This window comes from Corylus avellana, chromosome 10 (assembly GCF_965113065.1).
Source record: "Corylus avellana chromosome 10, dhCorAvel1.hap1.2, whole genome shotgun sequence".
Classification (NCBI taxonomy): Eukaryota; Viridiplantae; Streptophyta; class Magnoliopsida; order Fagales; family Betulaceae; genus Corylus; species Corylus avellana.
In genome coordinates, this window is record NC_142499.1 from 2929266 (window position 1) to 2951699 (window position 22434).

At 35.5% G+C, this 22434-nt stretch overlaps 2 protein-coding genes and 2 pseudogenes across 2 annotated transcripts; 3 read left to right on the plus strand and 1 right to left on the minus strand.

The window, feature by feature from the left end:
* Positions 1 to 278: 278 nt before the first annotated feature.
* On the plus strand, positions 279 to 8546 carry LOC148583248 (UPF0481 protein At3g47200-like; annotated as a pseudogene).
* Positions 8547 to 9443: 897 nt separating this feature from the next.
* Positions 9444 to 10478, plus strand: LOC148583249 (uncharacterized; annotated as a pseudogene).
* A 4558-nt stretch (positions 10479 to 15036) lies between these two features.
* Positions 15037 to 16479, plus strand: LOC148583250 (UPF0481 protein At3g47200-like). The gene has a single exon (XM_088511043.1). The coding sequence runs from the start codon at positions 15037 to 15039 to the stop codon at positions 16477 to 16479; it is 1443 nt and encodes a 480-aa protein (XP_088367169.1).
* A 3116-nt stretch (positions 16480 to 19595) lies between these two features.
* Positions 19596 to 21866, minus strand: LOC132191551 (lycopene beta cyclase, chloroplastic/chromoplastic). Its single transcript, XM_088511321.1, has one exon. The coding sequence runs from the start codon at positions 21394 to 21396 to the stop codon at positions 19879 to 19881; it is 1518 nt and encodes a 505-aa protein (XP_088367447.1). The 5' UTR covers positions 21397 to 21866; the 3' UTR covers positions 19596 to 19878.
* Between the last annotated feature and the right edge of the window lie 568 nt (positions 21867 to 22434).

A 22434-nucleotide genomic window follows, 5' to 3' on the forward strand; every position in this document is an offset into this window, starting at 1 on the left:
CGGAGAGAGATGTATGGGCTACATCTTGTACATTTACTGTATCAATCAATATTATATAACTCTCTATTTATAGAGAGACAATGAGTAGTGACCAAGAAACCCAAATTAAACCCTACATTACAAATTAAATAACGGAAATATAAAATATTCTAACAAAGGAAATAATATATTCTAACAATATTATTTCCATTGACGAGCATCACTCAATAGAAGCTGGTGAAGGAAGCAGCAGCCACTACCAGCCTGCCACTGACACTGCCAAGAAGGAAAGGATTGAAATGTTAAAGCGGACAGGAGCCCAACCGGGAGCGGTTGAAGTGGCAAAAATAGAGAAGGTTATATTCTTGCTGCAAGATCATGATCATTTCGTTAAGTACTTTGAGCCTAGAGTGGCGTCGATCGGTCCTATCCATCATGGCAACACAAAGTACGAGCTAGGAGAAGAGTATAAGCTTAGATTGGCCTATCAGTTCGTCCAAGGGTTGAGCTGCAATAATGGAGACAGTTAATTTAGACGATTATATAAATCATTCAGGGCCGGCCCCATGGCTAGGCGACTTAGGCCGTCGCCTAGGGCCCCCATTTAATAAGGCCCAAAAAAAATTTCCATAAAAATTTAAGGTCTTTAATAATTGTAAATAAGTAATAAGGCCCAATTTAATAAGGATCAGTATAAAATAAATAATTCAGGAAAAAAAAAAAAAAAAACTCTCTAACCAACATCTCTGTCTCTTTGATGGAATTTGGAGAGTGAAATATTATTAAAAAATCTATCACCAACGTCTATTGTCTCTGAGTGATGGAATTTCACAGGAACCAAATAGTGTTGTTTATTCTCAAAGTGGAATGTAGGCTGTCTCTAGTCTATTTGTTGTTGGAATTTCACATAAGAATGAAAACCTTCACTCATATCTAATATCTAGCCTGGAATTTTTCTGATTCTCTCGCAGATCAAGAACCATCATGCTAATTTTCCAAAACCTACTAGTAGAAAATATGCATCTGGATATGAAAAACTTTTAAAAAAAAAATTTTAAAAAAAAAAAATAGTAGAGAAACATATTGAATCTCAAAGGGGAGCTCTAAATAAATTTGTTATTAGTAATAAACAAAATATAGAAGATAATTTAAGTGAAAAACTCATAAATGAACAAGAAATTCATCAAAAGAATTAGAAGATGTACGTATCTAACTCTGTTATTACAAATATTTATGACACAGGCCAATGGAAAAATATTGATGCAAGAAACTGCTCTAATTGAGATATTAAATTATATAAAAAGACTTGATTCTTTCCCAAATACATGTATCGCTTATAGAATTTTATTAGCAATACCTGTCACAGTTGTTTCTGCAAAAAGAAGTTTTTCAAAATTAAAATTGATAAAATTTTACCTAAAATCAACAATGTCACAAGAGAGATTAAATGGATTAGCCATATTATGAATTGAAAAAAAGATGTTAGAAAATCTTGATTATAAAAAACTTAATTATTAATTTTGCATCCTAAAATAAAAAAATAAAAAAAAAATAAAAAATAAAAAAGATTTTTAAATAAAATATAATAATAATATTAAAATAAATATTTTTTTAACTTAAAACAAAATAAGGCCTCATTTCAAAGTTTCGCCTAAAGCCCCAAAATACATTGGACCGCCCTGAAATCATTTATACAAGACGATTATGAAGGAAATCAAGAAAGTGAGGGAATGCTTTGAGGAGGAGGTGACAAAGAAGTACGACGATGAGACTCTCGCTTGGATGTTGTTTGTGGACGGATGTACAATACTACAATACATATTCTGTGCTGCAAATTATAACTGTTGTAATATATGTGTTACAAACAATTACTTTCTTTTAAAATCCTTTTATTATTTATTTAATATCCATGATTTTCTAGAAATTATTATTGTGACCGTTTGGTCATTAAAGACCATTTAGTTTCTCTATACGTTTTTTACCATGAGTGGCCATTGATTTTCTTTACCGTTTATGCCCTTAGTCATTAACATATATTTATGGCCTTTTGATAACAAATCTTTCACTTTTGATTGTTAGAGTTTAATAACCTTTATGGCCTTTTGATAACAAATCTTTCACTTTTGATTGTTAGAGTTTAATAACCTTTATGGACTTTGACCATTTGCTCATTAATAAGTGTTTTACGGTTTTCAGTTTTTGGTCATTATTTTGTTATGACATTTTGGAGAACCACCAGCCCACACGTTTTCTATATATATATATATATATATATATATATATATATATATCACCAAAAAGGAGAATGAGGAAGTGATTACTTCTTTGGCTCAAAAGGCCTTGATATTTTTACCACATCCTGTTTTCGTGTAGTTGGGTTATTTTTCATTCCCCACTTGCAACTAATTTTGGTATTGTATTACATCATCTACTTTGAAGAAATTGGGTTGTTCTATTACTCTTCGTTATTGGAAGTGCGTCCTTAACGAAGGTAGACGCTATAGTCTAATCCTGGGAGGTTGCGTGTCAAAGGATCCGATCGCACCGAGTTATACACTCCGGGAGGCACGAATCAACCTTTAAGGACAACGCTCTTGCGTGATTCTATAGCATTGTGAGATCTTTCCATACTCTACTTTCATCTCTTGTATTTTATTTATTTTATTGTTAATTTTCATATTGTAATTATTTTATATCAATGAGAATTTGTGCACCATCCAAAATTATTTCCAACAATCTTAAAGGTTGATTCGATGGTTGCACAAATATTTTAATTGTAAGAGTTTTCAATTATTTGAACTCAATTTATGGATTGTCAAATAATCTTTTATTGTTGGGTTACTATTCTTACAATAAAAAGAGTTAAGCCTTTTGATGGATTTTTTAGAACTTAGCATTTTTTTGTTATGTTGTGCTAAGCTTGGCTAGATAACATCCATGTAAATTAATAATAATAATTGTGAGTGATTACTCATTTTTGTGATGGAGAAAATACATAGGTATTGCTAATTGTGTGCAGAGAATACCATTTTGCTAAAGATTTTTGCAGGTAAGCACATAGTAAGAGGAAAAGATGTGGTGCGTGTATTGATTCGATTGGTTCTTACGACACCTAGTTGATATGTAGTGACGACAATCTATTTTGGAAGATATTGGAGTAAAGCTGTCGGCTCCGCTGTGAGTTTTAAACTCTGATTCATAGGTCTTATTTTTTAAGACATGATATACATTTCATTTATTAAAATGAAAAAAAAAAAAATTGAGGTTATGATGGTGCTCCTTGATTGAATTAAAGTTGGTGCAAAATTTTATAATTACATGAATTTTGTATATGATAAGCGATGGCTTCTATTGATTCATCTATTTTAAAAAAATAGTATCTAGCATTTATGTTAGCTATGACATGCTAGATTAGCATAACCACTTTAAGTTATTTGGTAATTCCTTATATATATCATTCAACTTTCAAAATTCCTGACATGATGGTTCAAAATAAAATATATGTGATTATTGGTGTTCCTTTATATTGATGCTCATTTGATATATGATAAATTTATCATATCATTAGATTGATACCAATCTCGTATTTATGACAATGAGCCAATAATAGTTGATTATTATATGGTTGAGCTTGATACTTTGCATATTTATTGGAGCTTTAGTTAAAAAGATTTTATTTTTAAAATCTAGATAGAACTTGAAATATGCAATCCCTATATATATAATATATAAGGATCATGTTAAAAAATCACAAGTGATGATTAATATTTTTTTTTAAAAAAAAAAACAGCTTTAGAACTGTCAATTGACAGAAAATAAAGAAGAGGAAGTGACATATCATACTTAGAGAAAGATGAGCTCATAGAAGTCTTTTCTTAAAGCACTTATGAGCTATTAATGAAAATTTATTTTCTTGTGAATATTTGGTTTATTCCATTAATATTTAGCATGATAGATTTATACATGTAAATCTTGGCTACATCAAGGGGATGAAAAGAAATTAGAATATTGGAATAAATGATGAATTCTATAATTGTCAGTTTTGGGCAATTCACCAAAGTGTGGGGGGAAGCCATTATTTTGTTTGTCACATTCATAAGCATTGTTTGGAATACCTCGAAGTGTGGGGGTATTTAACAAATGTTATGTTACCCAAACCTAAAATGAGAAAACTTGGTTTTAAAACCTATGATTGTGATTTTATTGGTTTTAAATGTAATAATTCATGCTATTGATTCCCTACTATCAAGAGTGATATTTTAGATTACAATAATATTATTGAATCTAAAAAAGGTTATTATCTTTGAGCATCTGTTCCTTTGAAAAATAAGGAAAAAATTATTTCATGATTTTTTGGTGCTTCTAATAAAATTGTTGATGATGTGTAAGAATTGAGAAGAAGCAAGTGAGCTAGAACGAAAAGGAATCTCGGTATGGATTTTATTGCTTATATTGTTGATGATGATCCAATATGTTATGGTAAAGCAATTAAATCTCTATTTGATTCATTTTTTGGTTAGAAGCTATAAATAATGAACTGGAATATATTATGCCTAACCATTATTGGGAACTCATTGAGTTACCTTCTAAGAGCAAATCAATTGGTTATATATAGGTGTTTAAGAAGAAGTTTAAACCAGATGATACAATAGATAAGTATATGGTAGACTTGGTAGCTAAAAGCTACAAGTAAATGCAAAAATGTTGATTATTTGATACTTATTTTTCGATTACTAAAATTGCATCTTTTGGAATGTTATTTACCATTGCTTATATTTATAAATTTGTTGTACATCAAATGGATGTCAAAGTTATTTTTCTAAATGATGAAGAGATTTATATGGAGCAGCCCGAGGGACTAGTAATTCCCCTTCAAGAACATAAAGTGTGCAAACTAGTGAAATCATTGTATGGATTAAAGCAAGCTCCTAAAAAAGTGGCATGAATAGTTTGACAAGGTGATGTTGTCTATTGCATATTTGATTAATGGTGCAAGTAAATACATAGCAAATTTTACAATAATGAATGTGTCATTATTTATTTTTTAATATATTGATGACTTGCTTATTTTGAACTAACATTGATGTTGTGCATAAAGTTAAATTATTTCTTGCATCTAATTTTGATATGTAAGACATAGGTAAATCTAATGTCATGTTGGACATTAAAGTTATTAGAGATAATGATTACATTATTTTATTTCATACATATTATGTTGAAAGATGCTTAAAAGATTTGAGCACTTTTATTATTCACCTATGTCTACACCATATGATTAAAAAATACACTTGGTTAAGAATCATGATGATAGTGTTTAGCAAGGAAAAATATGCACAAATCATTGGTAGCTTGATATTTTGACAAATTGTACATGCCTGCTATTGCATATGTTGCTAGCAAATTGAGTAGATATACTCATAATTATGGTATTGAGCATTGTGATGCTATCTCTAAATTGTTGAGATTCTTAAATGGCACAATTAATTTTTGTTTGTCATATTGTGATTATCTTGCTATCTTGAAAGGATATTGTGATGCTAACTGCATTTTTTATTCAGATGAGCAAAGCCTACTAATGGCTATTATGTGTTTACTCTGGCTGGAGGAGCTATCTCTTGAAAGTCCTTAAAGCAAACTTGCATCGCAAGGTTTACTATAGAGTCAGAGTTAGTTGCCTTGGAGAAGGCAGAAACTGGAGATAAATGGCCGATAAGCCTATTGATAAATTAATTTGCTTTTATATGCTAATTCAGTTTCACCTGTGTTTCCATTGTGATTGACAGGCTGCCATAGCTCGAGTATAGATCAAAGCTTTATAGTGAGAAAGTGCACAATATTGTGAGGCAGCTTATTGAGACCGGTATATGTCCATGGACTTTGTGAGGTCATAAAAGAATTATGCAGATTCTTTGACCAAGCCACTAGCAAGAAGGCTAGTGAGAGAAGCATCGAGGGGGATAGGACTGATACCCAAATCATGACACTGTGATTGATACCCAACCTCTGTGATTGGAGATCCCATGAATGAGGTTTAATGGGAAACGAAGTCACAAGTGAAATGAGGTATGGTACTGTCAATTTATGTTTATTAACTATCTTGTTGAAAAGATTAGTTATGAGTCCATCCCTATGGTGTAAGACAGTACAAGATGCAGAGTGATTAAGGATGAGCCTTAAAGCTCTTAATGGATCCATAGTCCCTACCTGTTGGGATGGGGTGTTCCCTGCACACACTCTTGATGGATACCACCTATATGAGTGTGGAGGTGCTATCTCCTATGAGATTTGGGTAGGTCTCTAGAGCGCTCATGAAAGCCATTTTATGGTGTAATAACAAAAGATGCAGAGTGAGTAAGGATGAGTTTAAAACTCTTAATGGGTCCATAGTCCCTACTTGTTGGGATGGGATGTTCTTTGCACACATTCTTGATGGACGCCACCTATGTGAGTGTGGAGGTGGTGCCGCTTCCTATGAGACTTTGGCAAGTCTCTAGAGCACTCATGAAGCCCAGAGGCGCATGGCCTGTATAAGGCGCCAACCCGCTATAGAACAACCCAATTTTCTTCATTTGATTTGATTTGACTTTTGGTTTATTTGATTTGATTTAATTTTTTGTTTTTGGAGAAAGTTATGTGGATGATAAGTTTGTTTAACTTGTGGATTTGGTTAAAAGAGTTTAACTCTACCAAGATTCATTAAGTTCCTACTTATTTATCCTAGGTGCGGTTAAAACCTTCGGGTACCACATCGATGCATACTTTCAATCTCCTATGTTTTAATGTTTGTAACATGTGGGGGATTGTTGTAATATATGTGTTACAAACAATTACTTTCTTTTAAAATCCTTTTATTATTTATTTAATATCCATGATTTTCTAGAAATTATTATTGTGACCGTTTGGTCATTAAAGACCATTTAGTTTCTCTATACGTTTTTTACCATGAGTGGCCATTGATTTTCTTTACCGTTTATGCCCTTAGTCATTAACATATATTTATGGCCTTTTGATAACAAATCTTTCACTTTTGATTGTTAGAGTTTAATAACCTTTATGGACTTTGACCATTTGCTCATTAATAAGTGTTTTACGGTTTTCAGTTTTTGGTCATTATTTTGTTATGACATTTTGGAGAACCACCAGCCCACACGTTTTCTATATATATATATATATATATATATATATATATATATATCACCAAAAAGGAGAATGAGGAAGTGATTACTTCTTTGGCTCAAAAGGCCTTGATATTTTTACCACATCCTGTTTTCGTGTAGTTGGGTTATTTTTCATTCCCCACTTGCAACTAATTTTGGTATTGTATTACATCATCTACTTTGAAGAAATTGGGTTGTTCTATTACTCTTCGTTATTGGAAGTGCGTCCTTAACGAAGGTAGACGCTATAGTCTAATCCTAGGAGGTTGCGTGTCAAAGGATCCGATCGCACCGAGTTATACACTCCGGGAGGCACGAATCAACCTTTAAGGACAACGCTCTTGCGTGATTCTATAGCATTGTGAGATCTTTCCATACTCTACTTTCATCTCTTGTATTTTATTTATTTTATTGTTAATTTTCATATTGTAATTATTTTATATCAATGAGAATTTGTGCACCATCCAAAATTATTTCCAACAATAACTAGTTCAAAAAGTTGAGTATAAAAAACGACAGCGTAGCCTCCGCTCAAGAGGATTTGTTCTTGCTGGAGAACCAAGTTCCCTATCGTCTTCTCAACTTACTGATGTGCTCGAGCAGGAAGGAAGACAAGTTGAGAAAATCGATTGAAAGTTTCATTCAAAATGTTACTTCTCAGCAAATGAAACCAATTGAAAAAAAAGAACCGACCCATCTTCTCGATCTTCTAAGAACAACACTCTTGGGTCCTCCGCGATCCATGAAGGATACGTCCTCTCGAAAGAAACTTAGTTGTCCATGGAGAAAGATACGTCCAGAGGATGACCTAGATTGGCAATCATATCGCAACATGCAGGAGCTTAAATTAGCAGGAATCCAAATGAAACAGAGCAAAAATAGATCCTTGAGAAACGTAAGTTTTACTAGGCTATTCAATTTCTACCCGGGATACCTTTGGCTTCCTCCAATTACAGGGGATGACTCAACGGGTCCCAAGTTCATGAACTTGATAGCTTACGAAATGTGCTTGGATTTCGAGAACGACTTCGGCATCACCTCTTACATATCCTTCCTAGATTCACTCATTGATGAGGCCAATGACGTCAAAGATCTGAGGAAGGCACATGTACTCCACAACTTCCTCGGCAGCGATCAGAAGTGGCTAAGCTCTTCAATGCGATAGGCACCGACTTGGTGCCAAGCGCCGAAGTGTACAAGGTTGTCAAGTTCCAGATTCAGGGCTACTACGACAACAATTGGATGACATGGATGGGTCAATTCTTTCACAATCATTTTAGCAGCCCCTGGACTATCTTTGCTTTCTTGGGTGTATTATTGGGACTTGCTCTAACAGCCACTCAGACTTGGTATGCAGTCAACTCTCCCCCTAGCCCCTGCGAGGACTTCTGCAAACTCAAATTACCATGAAAGTCAACATTAGAGAAAAAGGTACACATAATTTGTTTCCTAGCTCTACATTCCAAGTATTTCTACCATCTACTTAGCTAAACTCACATGCATGGTTTCTTTCTGTGCCTTAGACGGTTGTTTGCAAGAATAAAAGAACCGCGAGAGTTCTACAATATATAGTCACGATTTCAGACAAGTCCTCCCCATCCTGGTATTTATTTGTTTGGTTTGGATTTGGTGTTTTTTTATGCAAGTTAGCATGATTGTACGTGCTAATTTCGTGTGATGCGTTTGAAAATAAAATAATTAAGAATCAGGTTTTGTGTGAGATGATTGATATTTGTATCCGTGATCAAGTTAACAATGCTTGTTACGATCCTTTCTCTCTTTAAAAGATCTCTACCTACTATTAGTTTTTTTTATTTGCAAGAGTTATAGTTTCTTTCCATAGTAATAGCCCTACGTAACTTTACTTGGGTTTTGTCTTTATGTCCTTATTTTATTCCAATTAATAATTGTTATTTCCATAGTAGGAGTCCAAGACTTATATGGAGTTGTAAGGTATTGCCTTATATGGCACCTCACGTTCCTTGTCCAAGTCAGAGTAGGGTTATGAGTCCTAACTCCAAGTGTCGAATGTAACATCTATTTAAGCATAGTTTTGCAATAAAGTTAAGGGAGAATATTTTAGCAAAATCGACACTTTGTGTTGTGAGGTTTGGGGTCTCTCTAACGATCTCAATTTATTTTCTATGTTGTGAGGTTTGGGGTCTCTCTAATGATCTCAATTTAATTTCTGCAATCATAGGTAGGAATTGTAGGAAACGTAGGACTCATCCTGTTTTCCTACGTACCCAAGGTTCAGTTAAGAGGTCCCTTACTCAAGCTCGTAACAACTTGGTATCAGAGCCAACCATGACTGCCTCCACTTCATCTAATGCGGATCAACGGTTGGAGCGCCTTGAAACTACTGTTGGTGATATTCGTGAGCTGTTAGCTGCCATGACTACCCGCTTTGAGCAATTATCGGAAGACCGACGTTCTGGCACGGAGGTTGGGTCCAACAACAAAAACAAAGGTGCAAGGAACACGAGAACAGCAGCAGGAACGAGTGGGTCAACAACTCCAAAGATTACCAAATTGGATTTTCCTAGATACTGTGGAAACGAAGATCCAACGAGTTGGGTTTGTCGGGTCGAGCAATTTTTTGAGTTTCATGGTACTATTGAAGAGGAGAAACTGCCGCTAGCAGCCTATCATCTCGACGGGGATGTGCAGCTATGGTACTAGCTGTTCCGGGTTGATGAAACAGAGGAGTTCACATGGGAAGCACTAAAGAAGGCCCTCCACACCAGGTATGGTCCAACAATGTTTGTGGATTTCTTTGGAGATTTATCTAAACTGGAACAGGTGGGGTCAGTAAGAGACTATCAAGTGCAATTTGAGAGGCCTTTGACTCGAGTGGGGCGTTTGGCACCTGAACACCAAATTGGGTGTTTTGTTAGCGGTCTTAAGGAGGATATACGCACGGAAGTGCAAGCTGCTCGACCAACGGGCTTATCTGCAGCTGTGGGGTTAGCAAGGTTATACGAGGCTAGACAACAAGCCCAAAATCAACCTTCTTTGGCAGAGCTTCAAAAGACACATAACCCTCCGCCCATGTTGTCTCTCGCACTTACAAAGATTCAAACACCCCATGTGAAAAAGCTCACACCCGAAGAGATAAAGGACCGCCGTGAAAGGAGGCTGTGTTTTAATTGTGATGAGAAATTTGTGCGAGGCCATAAGTGTGCTAAGCTGTTTTGGTTGGAGGTATGCTGTGACAATGAAGAACCTGTGAAAGATGAGATGCTACCTGACTATGGTTAAGTTCACCATTGGTGTTGCAAATTTTGTCCTTGAGGACAAGGACGGTTTAAGGGAGGAGGAATGTTACGATCCTTTCTCTCTTTAAAAGATCTCTACCTACTATTAGTTTTCTTTATTTGCAAGAGTTATAGTTTCTTTCCATAGTAATAGCCCTACGTATCTTTACTTGGGTTTTGTCTTTATGTCCTTATTTTATTCCAATTAATAATTGTTATTTCCATAGTAGGAGTCCAAGACTTATATGGAGTTGTAAGGTATTGCCTTATATGGCACCTCACGTTCCTTGTCCAAGTCAGAGTAGGGTTATGAGTCCTAACCCTAAGTGTCGAATGTAACATCCATTTAAGCATAGTTTTGCAATAAAGTTAAGGGAGAATATTTTAGCAAAATCGATACTTTGTGTTGTGAGGTTTGGGGTCTCTCTAACGATCTCAATTTATTTTCTATGTTGTGAGGTTTGGGGTCTCTCTACCGATCTCAATTTAATTTCTACAATCATAGGTAGGAATTGTAGGAAACGTAGGACTCATCCTTTTCCTACGTACCCAAGGTCCAGTTATGAGGTCCCTTACTCAAGCTCGTAACAATGCTACTTTGATCCAATATATGTAGCTCTGTTATGAATTGAATTGATTCTCTCTGTTCCTCCCTTTGTCTATGGTTGTTTTTTTATGCTAGATAACGGGCCGCAGTTTTAGCCTATAATGAGATGTTCAGCATAAGATTTAGTTTAAACAAATGATCAAATTTCTGGATCACAAGCAGAGTGGGTAGACATGTTTCTGCCAGCTACTCAAAACTCGTATCTCCTTTATCTCTTCCTCTGCTTTCTTCTTCTCGCACTATTTTGTTCTATATTTTTCTCCCATATTACATCTCAGCCATACATGTAGCCTTTTATTACAACCGAAGAAATTCATAAAGAAATACATTATTATTTTATTGCTTAATTGATATTAAAATACAAGTGCTCCTATTTATAGGAAAATTGAAATAAATATACTTGCAACTTTAAAGGCCAAACTGCGATTTTGCCAAACATTTACAGCATTTTTAAAGGTCACGTTTGTAAATTGCACATTTTAAAATCGCTATTTTTAAATCACACTTTTTCAAATCACAAATCCAAGTTGACCCATACTCGATGAATATCAATTTCATGTCATCTTAGGCTCTGTTTGTTTCGAGGTGAAATGATTTCTAGAAATTGTTTGATGTATTTTTGGGTGTTTGGTGGGACGTAAAATATAGTCAACGGAAAATATTTTTTATTTAACCGAAAATTCTTCTTTAATTTTTGAAAAATAGTTTTGATTTTTGAAAATCGTAAACAATTTTCCAAGTTTGAACATCTCATTTTCAAATAGACAAACCTAATTAGGACGTCGCCGAGATCCGACTAGGACCCCGTTGGGACCCGCCCAAGACTCGCCTGGGACTCGATCGAGACCTGTCCAGGACACGATTGGGACCTCACCAGGACCCGACCGAGACCCGCCCATGACCCGTTGTCGTCCGAAAATGTTTTCAGCAAAAAACATTTTCTTCGAAAAACATTTTCCTACAAAAGTTATTGAAAAATATTTTCCGATATTTGGCGCATATGAAAAATCACAAATTCCAGGTCAGGACTCGACGTCAAAGAATGTTTTCTGCTAAAACGGACCATATTGATGAATATCAATTTCATGTCATCTTAATAAAATATTTTGTTTCCAGATTTAAAAAAATATATAAATACATTTAAAAAAAAAAAAATACTATTGTCTTAACAATCACAAGTACTTATGTGCCAGCAAGGTACTTATTCTACAATCTTGCGTTTTCCACGTTATCGGGTGTAATTTTTATTTTTATTTTTTTAAAAAAAAGAAGGCATTTCCACTCGGTTACTCAAAATAATCATCCACATCCTATTAGCTACTTTAATAAAAAAAAAAATTGTTGACCTACTTCAGTGATCTACAATACTCCCTAAATTTGTTAGGCATTGAGCATTGTACACTTGCTAAACGTAAAATTATATATATATATATATATATATATATATATATATATATATATATAATTTTATCATTCTCTCTGCTCTTAATAGATAAAGAATAAAGAATATTTAAATGAAATAACAAAGACGTTAATAGCTAAAATAAAAAAAAGAATTTTCTTTTTTAACTAAAATAGAAAAAAATATATATATATATTGGGCAGAATATGAATCCCAAAGATCAGCTCATAAAATCCTCGAATTATGGCACTATCCTTCAATACACTTTTTCTCCTTTTCTGTGAAAAGATGATGCCAACAAGAAGTAGGTTAGCTATATTACTAGATTTGGATAAAAGCAAAGATCAGTTCCACGAAATTACCTTGTATTACTAATTGATACCAATCTTGCTCGCTCGATGGATAAAGACAAAGTCATGATTATCATATTATATATATATGAACTAAATGCTAAGACAGGGGCAGCAATATCACCAGATTTAAGTGCCTTGTTGGGTGCAAATTAACTTTCCTACGACCGGAATGGAGCCTCAGCATATTATTTCCATTGAGGAGCATCACTCAATAGAAGCTGGTGAAGGAAGCATGCACTAGAGAAAAAGGTAAAAAGAATTTGTTTGCTAGCTCTTCATTCCAAGTACATCTACCATCTACTTAGCTAAACTCACATGCATGGTTTCTTTCTGTGCCTTAGACAGTTGTTTGCAAGAATAAAAGAACCTCAAGAGTTCTACAGTATATATTCACGATTTAAGACAAGTCCTCCCCATCCTTGTATTTATTTGTTTGGTTTGGATTTGGTGTTTTCAAAAAAAATGGTCACTATTGAAGAAATTCATAATTCTATGAATATCAAATGCAGAATAATAAAATAGAAAAGAGACAAAAGAATTTTAATGTGGTTCAGTCAACGACCTACATCCATAAATAAAGCCCAAAGGGCCATATTAGGCTCTTATTGAATGATTGATATTACAATACAAATGCTCATATTTATAGGAGAACTGAAAGAGATCAATATGATAATCAAATCTGATTGATTTGATTACCATCAAACCTAATTACAATCAATAATTAATATATAATATCAATTTGATATATTTCCTTTTATGTAGGAAATATATTCTCTAACAATTATTATGAAGAAAAAGACCATTTAAAAAAAAAAAATTACCAAATAAAAAAAGGACACACAGAATGTTATTGCTTCAGAAATTTTTTTATTTTTTATTTTATTTTTTTAAAAAAAATGACCACATAAAAAAAAAATTGGGCCAAAATTATGCCTTTATTATTTCTCATAAAAAAAATTTACGAAGATATATATATATATATTTCCCAATTTTGGCTTTCCTAAAATTTAGATGATGGCCTTGTTAGCACATCGAATACATGAATGAAATTACATGCTAATTTGTCTGATTCTTAACCTAACTTGACTTGAGTAGTCTAAGGCCGGGCTCGTTTGGTTCACAAAATAGACCTTTGGAATAAAATGGTTATACTATAGTAGACATAATACTATAGAACATACATTCTTTTATTTGGTAAGCTCTATTTCTTTCCGAAGAGAAATACCTATTCCTCTAAAAAAATGAAATGAATAATTATTTTTAGGGACAAAGTTTTCCTCCAAACTGGGTTAGAAGAATTTTCTTCAACCTAATCTATAAAAATGACATGTGTCCCTTAAGCATTTGAGATGCACATTTTTTTTAATAGCAGGAATAAAGTTGGAATAAATTTTATTAAAAATTCATGTGCATCTCACATGTTATTAAAAAAATAGACACATATCGCTTTTATAGACTAGGTTGAAGGAAACTCTTCAAACCCAGTTTGAAAGAAAACTTTATCCTATTTTTAGATGAATAGACAACAAAAAACCATTTATTTTTTATTTTCTTTTAAACTTAAAATAAATAAATAAGTAAAAACCTTAAACCTTGAATTCTAGTCAAGGGTGGTGTGGTGGATCATCTAGGGGGTGGTTAAGACCACCCCCGACAGCGCTCCGACCACCCCTAATGATGCTCCAGAGGTAGTTGCACCATCCCCGGCTTCTACTATCGGCTCTCACTGAATTCCCATGATTCTTTATATTAGTATTATTTTTTTATTACCTAACTTAATCTCAACAAGGTGTATTTCTAGGATGGAACCATTAAAGCATAGCACCCATTTTTACAAAAGTATGCTTGATACTTGGCTTGGCACAATGATAAAACCATAAACTAACAGTTTTATCGGAAAAAGGTTTATGCCAGACTTGGTGTGTTAGGGAATACTCTTTCACGTGTGTCACATCTATACTTCTTCTTGTTTGAACCGCGATACATCTTTTCTCCTTTCTTCAGAAAAGATTATGATTGATAGATTGAAATCATAGCATAACATTCACAAAAGTATGTACGTGTATTACACGCTCCTTATTCAAGGTTTATACAATTCTTTGATCAGAAAGGATAAATTAGATACATGAAGTCATTATCAAGAAAAGCAACAGTCCTGTGTTTCCCATGCTAAAGTTTCCAAGTAGTATCAAGTATATATGAATTAAATGCAAGGACAGGGACAGCAATATCACCAGATTTAATTGCTTAATTTGTTAGTTGCAAACTTGGCACGAGCAGAATGGAGCATATTGTTTCCATTGATCATGAGAAGCTACACTCGAGAAAGGTTGTCAAAAGTAGTGAAGCTGGTGAAGGAAGCAGCAGCCACGACCGGCCTTCCGCTACCAGGGAGGAAAGGTTTAGGACATTTATGGAGAATGGATATAAAATGAGAGTGGAGGAAGCCCTTGGAATATTCAACGGCAACCTACCAAAAATACAAAAGGTTATATCATTTCTGCGAGATGATCAACACAAGCGTTTTGTCAACTACTTTGAGCCAAGTGTGATGTCACTCGGTCCTATCCATCATGGCAACCCAAAGTACCAGCTAGGAGAGAAGTACAAGCTTCTATTGGCATATGAGTTCGTCGAACATTGCGGGAATAGTATAAATCTTTTATACGAGGAGGTTGAGAAGGAAATCAAGCAACTGAGGGAATGCTTCGAGGAGGAGGTGATAGAGAAGTATGATGATGAGGCCCTCGCCTGGATATTGTTCGTGGATGGCTGCGCAATACTACGGTACATATTCTGCTCTACAAATTACAAGTTCAAAGAGTTGAACATAAAAACTGTAAGCTTCGCTCATCAGGATTTGTTCTTGCTGGAGAACCAAGTCCCCTATGGTCTCCTCAAGTTATTGATGAGCTTAAGCGGGAAGGAAGACGAGTTGGCTGAGTCGATTGAACGTTTCGTTGGAAGCGTTATTTATCAGCACACGGAGCCGCAACGAAATCAAGAAGTAAGACACCCGACCCATCTTCTCGACCTTCTGAGAGCAACATTCTTGGGTCCTCTGCCATGCCCGAAATACAACTCATTTCGTAGATATCCATGGACACATCCAAAGGTCCCGGATTGGCAATCATATCGCAACGTGCAGGAGCTTAAAGCAGTAGGAATTGGATTGAAACGTACCAAGAACAATTGTTACTTGAGAAACATATGTTTCACTAGACGATTCGGTGTATACCCCGGATACCTTTGGCTTCCTCCAATTATAGTGGATGACTCAACAGGCCCTAAGTTCATGAACATGATAGCTTACGAAATGTGTGGGGATTTCAAGAACGACTTCGGCATCACCTCTTATATATCCTTCCTACATTCACTCATTGATGATGCGAACGACGTCAAAGAGCTAAGGAAAGCAGGAGTACTCTACAACTTCCTCGGTAGCATCCAAGAAGTGGTTGACCTCTTCGATAAGATGGGCACAGCCGGCTTGGTGCCTAACATCGAAGCGTACAAGGATGTCAGGCTCGAGATTCAGGACTACTACAATAACAAGTTGATGACCTGGATGACTCAATCCTTTTACAATCATTTCAACGCCCCCTGGAGTATGACTACTTTCTTGTTCACAATGGTATTTGCACTCGGTCTAAGTGCCATTCAGACTTGGTACGCAGCCCACCCTCCCCCCGGCCCCTGCGATAACTTCTGCAAGAAATCCTAGCATGAAAGAAAAGGTACTAAGAATTTGTTTGCTGTTCGTTCCAAGTGCATCTACCATCTACATTTAGTCATTATTTCACAAGTCATCCCAAGACCACATCCTCGTATTTATTTGTTTGGTTTGGATTTGGCGTTTTTATATATGCAAGTTTAAAACATAATGCCAGGGTGATTGTACGTGCTAATTTTGTGTTTAATCCGTTTGAAATGAAAATAATTTTGAGTCGGGTCTTGTGTGAGATGAGTGATGGTGTATCCGTGATCAACTTAACAATGGCTATTTTATGATTTGATTCTCTCTGTTTCTTCCGTTGTCTGTGGTTGTTTTTTTATACTAGATAACGGGCTCTAGTTTTAAGCCTATAATGAGATGTTAAACATAAGATTTAGTTTACACAACAAAAACAAGTGATCTAATTTCTGGATCACAAGTGGAGTGGGTAGACTTGTTTCTGCCAGCTCTCTACTCAGATCTCTCTCGCTCTGCTTTCTTCTTCTCGCACTATTTTGTTCTGTATTTTTCTCTCAAATTGCATATTAGCCATACATGTGGCCTTTCAATTCACAACACCCATTCAATTCATTAAGTCTACCAAACACAAATACTAAACGCAACTAAAACATCTAAACTAGTTTATACCATAAGTGTTACCAAGCAAAGCATTACAACTGATTATTTCCAAGAGTCTACAACATTATTACATTCCAACAGGTTGAATAATTATTTCTTGATTCAACTTGGTGGATACAGTATATATCTTTCGCTAATACAAGAGGCCTGTAACAACAAGGTCATGGCGATTCAGTCACTCCTAGTTGTAGCTTCAAGACTTTCGGAGTAGTTCAGCCACATCTAAAATTAGGGGCGACCGAAACACTCCATAGCCTTTAGATTGGTTTGACAACTCTTAGAACCGGTAACTCCTACCCCAACATCGACTTCTAAGAGCGATTAAACTACCCTCAAAGGCCATGAGGACAGGTGAACCAACCTTAGAACTAATCCAATCACCCCCTAAAGGCCCATATGGCCAGCCAAAATGGGCAGTCAAAAATCCTCAAAGGCGACCACTCCCTAACCAAGTTTTTTTGTTTATTTTTTATTTTGTTTTTACTTCTATAAATTTTTTTATTTGAGAGTAAAATTGTAATTTTGCAAAGACTCTGGAAAATAGCCAAAATATGTATCTAGATATCATTTTGGTATAAAGGCATACCACAGAAATTTATAAGATCATGATGAAACCTCAGAATTTATTTGATATAAGATTAAAGACCAATTTAGTAGTTTTTCCAAAAAAAATGAAACATACAAGAAACAGACTCTGGTCATCTTTCTTATAGTGTACAGTAGAATTATGAATTATGTTGTTGATCATGTCTGCCAAAGAAATAACACTAGTTAACATGCTAGATGTATTGAAAGCAAGAAACCAAGAAACAGAGAGTAAAGGTGGGCTTCCACGCGAAAAGAAAAAAACAAATGAAGACGATGAAGAAGTCGAGATCTATCTTCTTCTTTGATTGTAAAGCATTGTCTGATTATTTCCTATTTGGCCACTAAAATAATCCGACAGGTTGTAAAATGCCTCTTCTTCCTCTGCATCTAAGGCTTCTTCTTTCTCACATCTAGACATCCCTCCCAAAACCCACTTCTTTTTGTTTTTATTTTAAAAATTGTTTTTACTTATCAAAAAAAAAAAAAAAATGGATAACAAGATTTTTATCTTATCAAACAAAATGAGCAGCCAAAAAACAAGTGAATATAACCACCTCTATTGATGTGAACACATCATACATAAACGACGTTATCTTGCATGTATCGGTACACCAAAAAGTAAGCAGGCAACCCAGATACTTGAGCCCCCTCCCACAAGGAATCCCCGCTCTAAGAAGTGCAGGTGTAATAAGCAATGGTATAGAAAATTATAAGCAATGGTAGATAAACTTTAAGGAGCAGCTATATCAAAACAATTGGCATACAACACATTGATATCCAATTCCCAGTCAGCTTAACTTCTGTCCTGTATCAAGTTGATCATCCTTACCAAAGGAACAGTGCCCTTTCCCATAATCTCTATTCTAGATGTATTAGAAGCATGAGAGAACAGTGAAAGCCCAAAAAATATAAGCTCAGGAAGAAACAGTCGAGATGACAAGAATCCATGCCAATAGCGTGGTTCTAGATCAAAAAATGCATCAAAGAACCTCCTTGTGCCTGGTAAATCAAGCTTCAAATTACCATGAAACTCAACACTAGAGAAAAAGGTACAAAGAATTTGTTTGCTAGCTCTTCATTCCAAGTACATCTACCATCTACTTAGCTAAACTCACATGCTTGGTTTCTTTCTGTGCCTTAGACGGTTGTTGTTTGCAAGAATAAAAGAACCGCGAGAGTTCTACAATATATAGTCACGATTTCAGACAGGTCCTCCCCATCCTTGTATTTATTTGTTTGGTTTGGATTTGGTGTTTTTTTATGCAAGTTAGGATGATTGTACGTGCTAATTTCGTGTGATGCGTTTGAAAATAAAATAATTAAGAATCGGGTTTTGTGTGAGATGATTGGTATTGTTTCTGCCAGCTACTCAGAACTCAGATCTCCTTATCTCTTCCTCTGCTTTCTTCTTCATGCACTATTTTGTTCTGTATTTTTCTCTCATATTACATCTCAGCCTTACATGTAGCCTTTTATTACATCACCCATTCAATTCATTGAATCTACTGAACACAAAACTAAACGCAAATTAAGGCATCTAAACTAGTTTATACTGCACGTGTTACCAAGCGAAGCATTACAACTGAATATTGTCCCCAACAGTATGCAACATTATTACATTCCCAGAGATAGAATAATTATTTCTTGATTCAACTTATTATGCTAGAAGTATTGAAAGCAAGAAGCCAAGAAACAGAGAGTGAAAGTTGACTTCCAAGCAAAAACAAAAAAAAAAAACAAAAACAAAAACAAAAACAAATGAAGACAATGAAGAAGACGAGATCTATCTTCATTGATGGTAAAAGCATTGTCTGATTATTTCCAATTGTGGGTGACTAGATTAATCCGACAGGTTGCGAAATGGATAACAGGATTTTTATCTTATCAAACAAAATGAGTAGCCAAAAAACAAATGAATATGTGAACACATCAAACATAAACAACATTATCTTGCATGTATCGGTACACCAAAATGTAAGCAGGCAACTCAGACAATTGAGCTCCCTGCCACAAGGACTCCCCGCTCTAAGAAGTGCAGGTGTAATAAGTACGCATAGCAACTAACTCGTAATGAATTATCGTATAGACAATTATACGCAATGGTGGATAAACTTTAAGGAGCAGCTATCTCAAAACAATTGGCATACAACACATTGAATTGATATCCAATTCCCAGTCAGCTTAACTTCTGTCCTGTATCAAGTTGTTGATCATCCTTACCAAAGGAACAGTTCCCTTTCCCATAATCTCTATTCTAGATGTATTAGAAGCATGAGAGAACAGTGAAAGCCCAAAAAATATAAGCTCAGGAAGAAACAGTCGAGATGACAAGAATCCATGCCAATAGCGTGGTTCTAGATCAAAAAATGCATCAAAGAACCTCCTTGTACCTGGTAAATCAAGCTTCAGAAGAATATCCATACCAAAACAGAAGAACTCCCTTTGTCTCCTCCTCTCTATGGGCCATAAATCTTTCCAAACTTCCGAAGATAATTCATTTCCTGAAAGGCCTCTATCAGAAGAACCGAGGTATTGAACTATGGAATTTGCAACAACTGGAGCTGCTGCTAGAGTCCTTGCTACCATATAACCAGTTGACGGGTGCACCATCCCAGCAGTACCACCAATTCCAACTACTCTTTGGGGGAGCACTGGAAGGGGCCCACCCATTGGAATGACACAATGCTCATCCTCTTCAATGCTTTTCACTTTTATACCCAGGTGCCTTAATCTAGCCACCATTCTTTCTTGGATTTCTTCCATAGGTACTCCAGGCCGAGCTACTAGGGATGTTTCTTCAAGAAATATCCTGTTGGAGGAAAAGGGCATTGCATATAGGAAAGTGGGGATTTTGCTGTTTCTCTCTTTCAGCTTCATATCATTGTTCAGATGTGAATCTCTCCAGTCCATAAAAACCATTTTATCTACATCAAATGGGTGCTCTTCAACCTCCGCCAAAATCCCATAAGCCACTTGGTACCCGGGATTATAGGGCTTATCATACTGAACAAGGCATCTCGAGAAGCCAGTGGCATCAAGAACCACAGCAGCCTGAACTGTAACACCATCATTGCATATCAACAAAGACTTAGAGTCCTCATGGATAACCTTAATAACTTTAGCTTGATGAAACTTGACACCATTTGATATGCATTTTTGCAGCATTTTCGACTTCAGCTGCTTCCTATTAACCCTCCCATAAGGTCTATCGAGGCTCTTCTTTGATTGATCATCAATGAAAACAACAGCACCAGACCAAGTAGTGTCAAGACAATCAAGCAAGTCCATGGCCTCAAATTCATCCACCCAAACACCATAATTATTTGGCCAAATCAGTTTTGGAGACGGGTCAATTGCACAAACCGAAAGCCCTGCCTCCGAAACTTGCTGCGCAACAGCTAGCCCTGCAGGACCACCTCCCACAACTGCTAGGTCCACCACAAGGCCCTTGGATGAGTCATACAAAGGAAGCTCAAAGTCAAGACTCTCCTTCTTAATTTCCGGAACAAGCTCCAAAAGAGCACTACTACTAGCCTTTACAAAACCATTCCTACCCCATTTCAGATGAGACTTCTTGGTACCAAATCTAAAGTCCTGGTTTTGAAGTTTTGAAGAGCTTGAATTACTCACCTTTTCCGAAAACCCATTAAATGGATGCAAAAATCCAAGCTTGTTATGCGTTTTGAGTAAAGTATCCATGAAATTACAATATGGGTTTCAGATATGAGATATCCCTCCAAAATCTTAACTTTGTACCACAAAAATCCTGGAAAGACAATCTGGTTCCAGGGAGTATCTCAAATTCAAATTCTCAACTCCGAAACCAGGGTTTTGAAACTACAGATATGAACTAGCCTATAGTAAGAATCAACATCAGCAAATAACAGCAAGAACTCAAGCACTAAAGAAAAGAAAACAAAGAGAAACTGATGGGTCTTAAAAATTTCACAAGATTTTATGGATCGCTATACAAAGCACAAGAAGTTTTCGGAAGAATTGCAAGAATTGAAGCTATTCACTGAAAGAATATGAGTGCAGAGTGATGACTTACCACAAGGTAGAGAGAGAGATAAGTAGTAGAGAGAAAGAAGCATTTTGAAAGCCCAACTTTCAGAATGAGCTCGCCAAGAGATTTGGTAATGGTAAAAGCATGTGTGGCCTGTCCTCGACCACAAACAGAGGTGGGTCTACTCGGATAATAGGCCGAGCCATTCCTAATACAAATTGGGGATTTTTGAACCTACCACGTGTTACGGTTCTCCCTGACCTTTTTTTTATTTTTTTTAATAAATGTTCACATAAAAGAAAGGAAAGAAAAGAAGATGATCTCCTCCGACTCAGTGATTAAAAATTCTCATTCACCTATTTACAATGGTGTTATTTGTAGGATAAAATAAAATAATTCCTAGAGTAGATTGGTTTTTAAATGCTTTGATACATTTGGCTTAGCTCTACCCTCGATTGAAACCTTTTATCTAGTTTGTTCATTTAATTAAAAAAAAAAAAAAATCTACTTGCCACCAATGAAATCACAGTCAAGGTCATGAAACGAGTCGTTTAATCGCTCCAAATAGACCAGTGAGAGTAATCGAACTACCCCATGTTTAATGAGTTGATTCAACTACCTCCAAATTACACCATCCCCAAACCATTTCAACAATCATCTATTTCATCTGAAGCCACCCATCTTTCTTTTTATTTTATATTTTAGATGATTTTTTTTTTTTTAATTTGTTG

What these genes read in the sequence shown, in the direction of transcription:
- LOC148583250 (XM_088511043.1), top strand. Translation starts at nt 15,037, where the DNA reads ATGGAGCATATTGTTTCCATTGATCATGAGAAGCTACACTCGAGAAAG.
- LOC132191551 (XM_088511321.1), bottom strand. Translation starts at nt 21,396, where the DNA reads ATGGATACTTTACTCAAAACGCATAACAAGCTTGGATTTTTGCATCCA.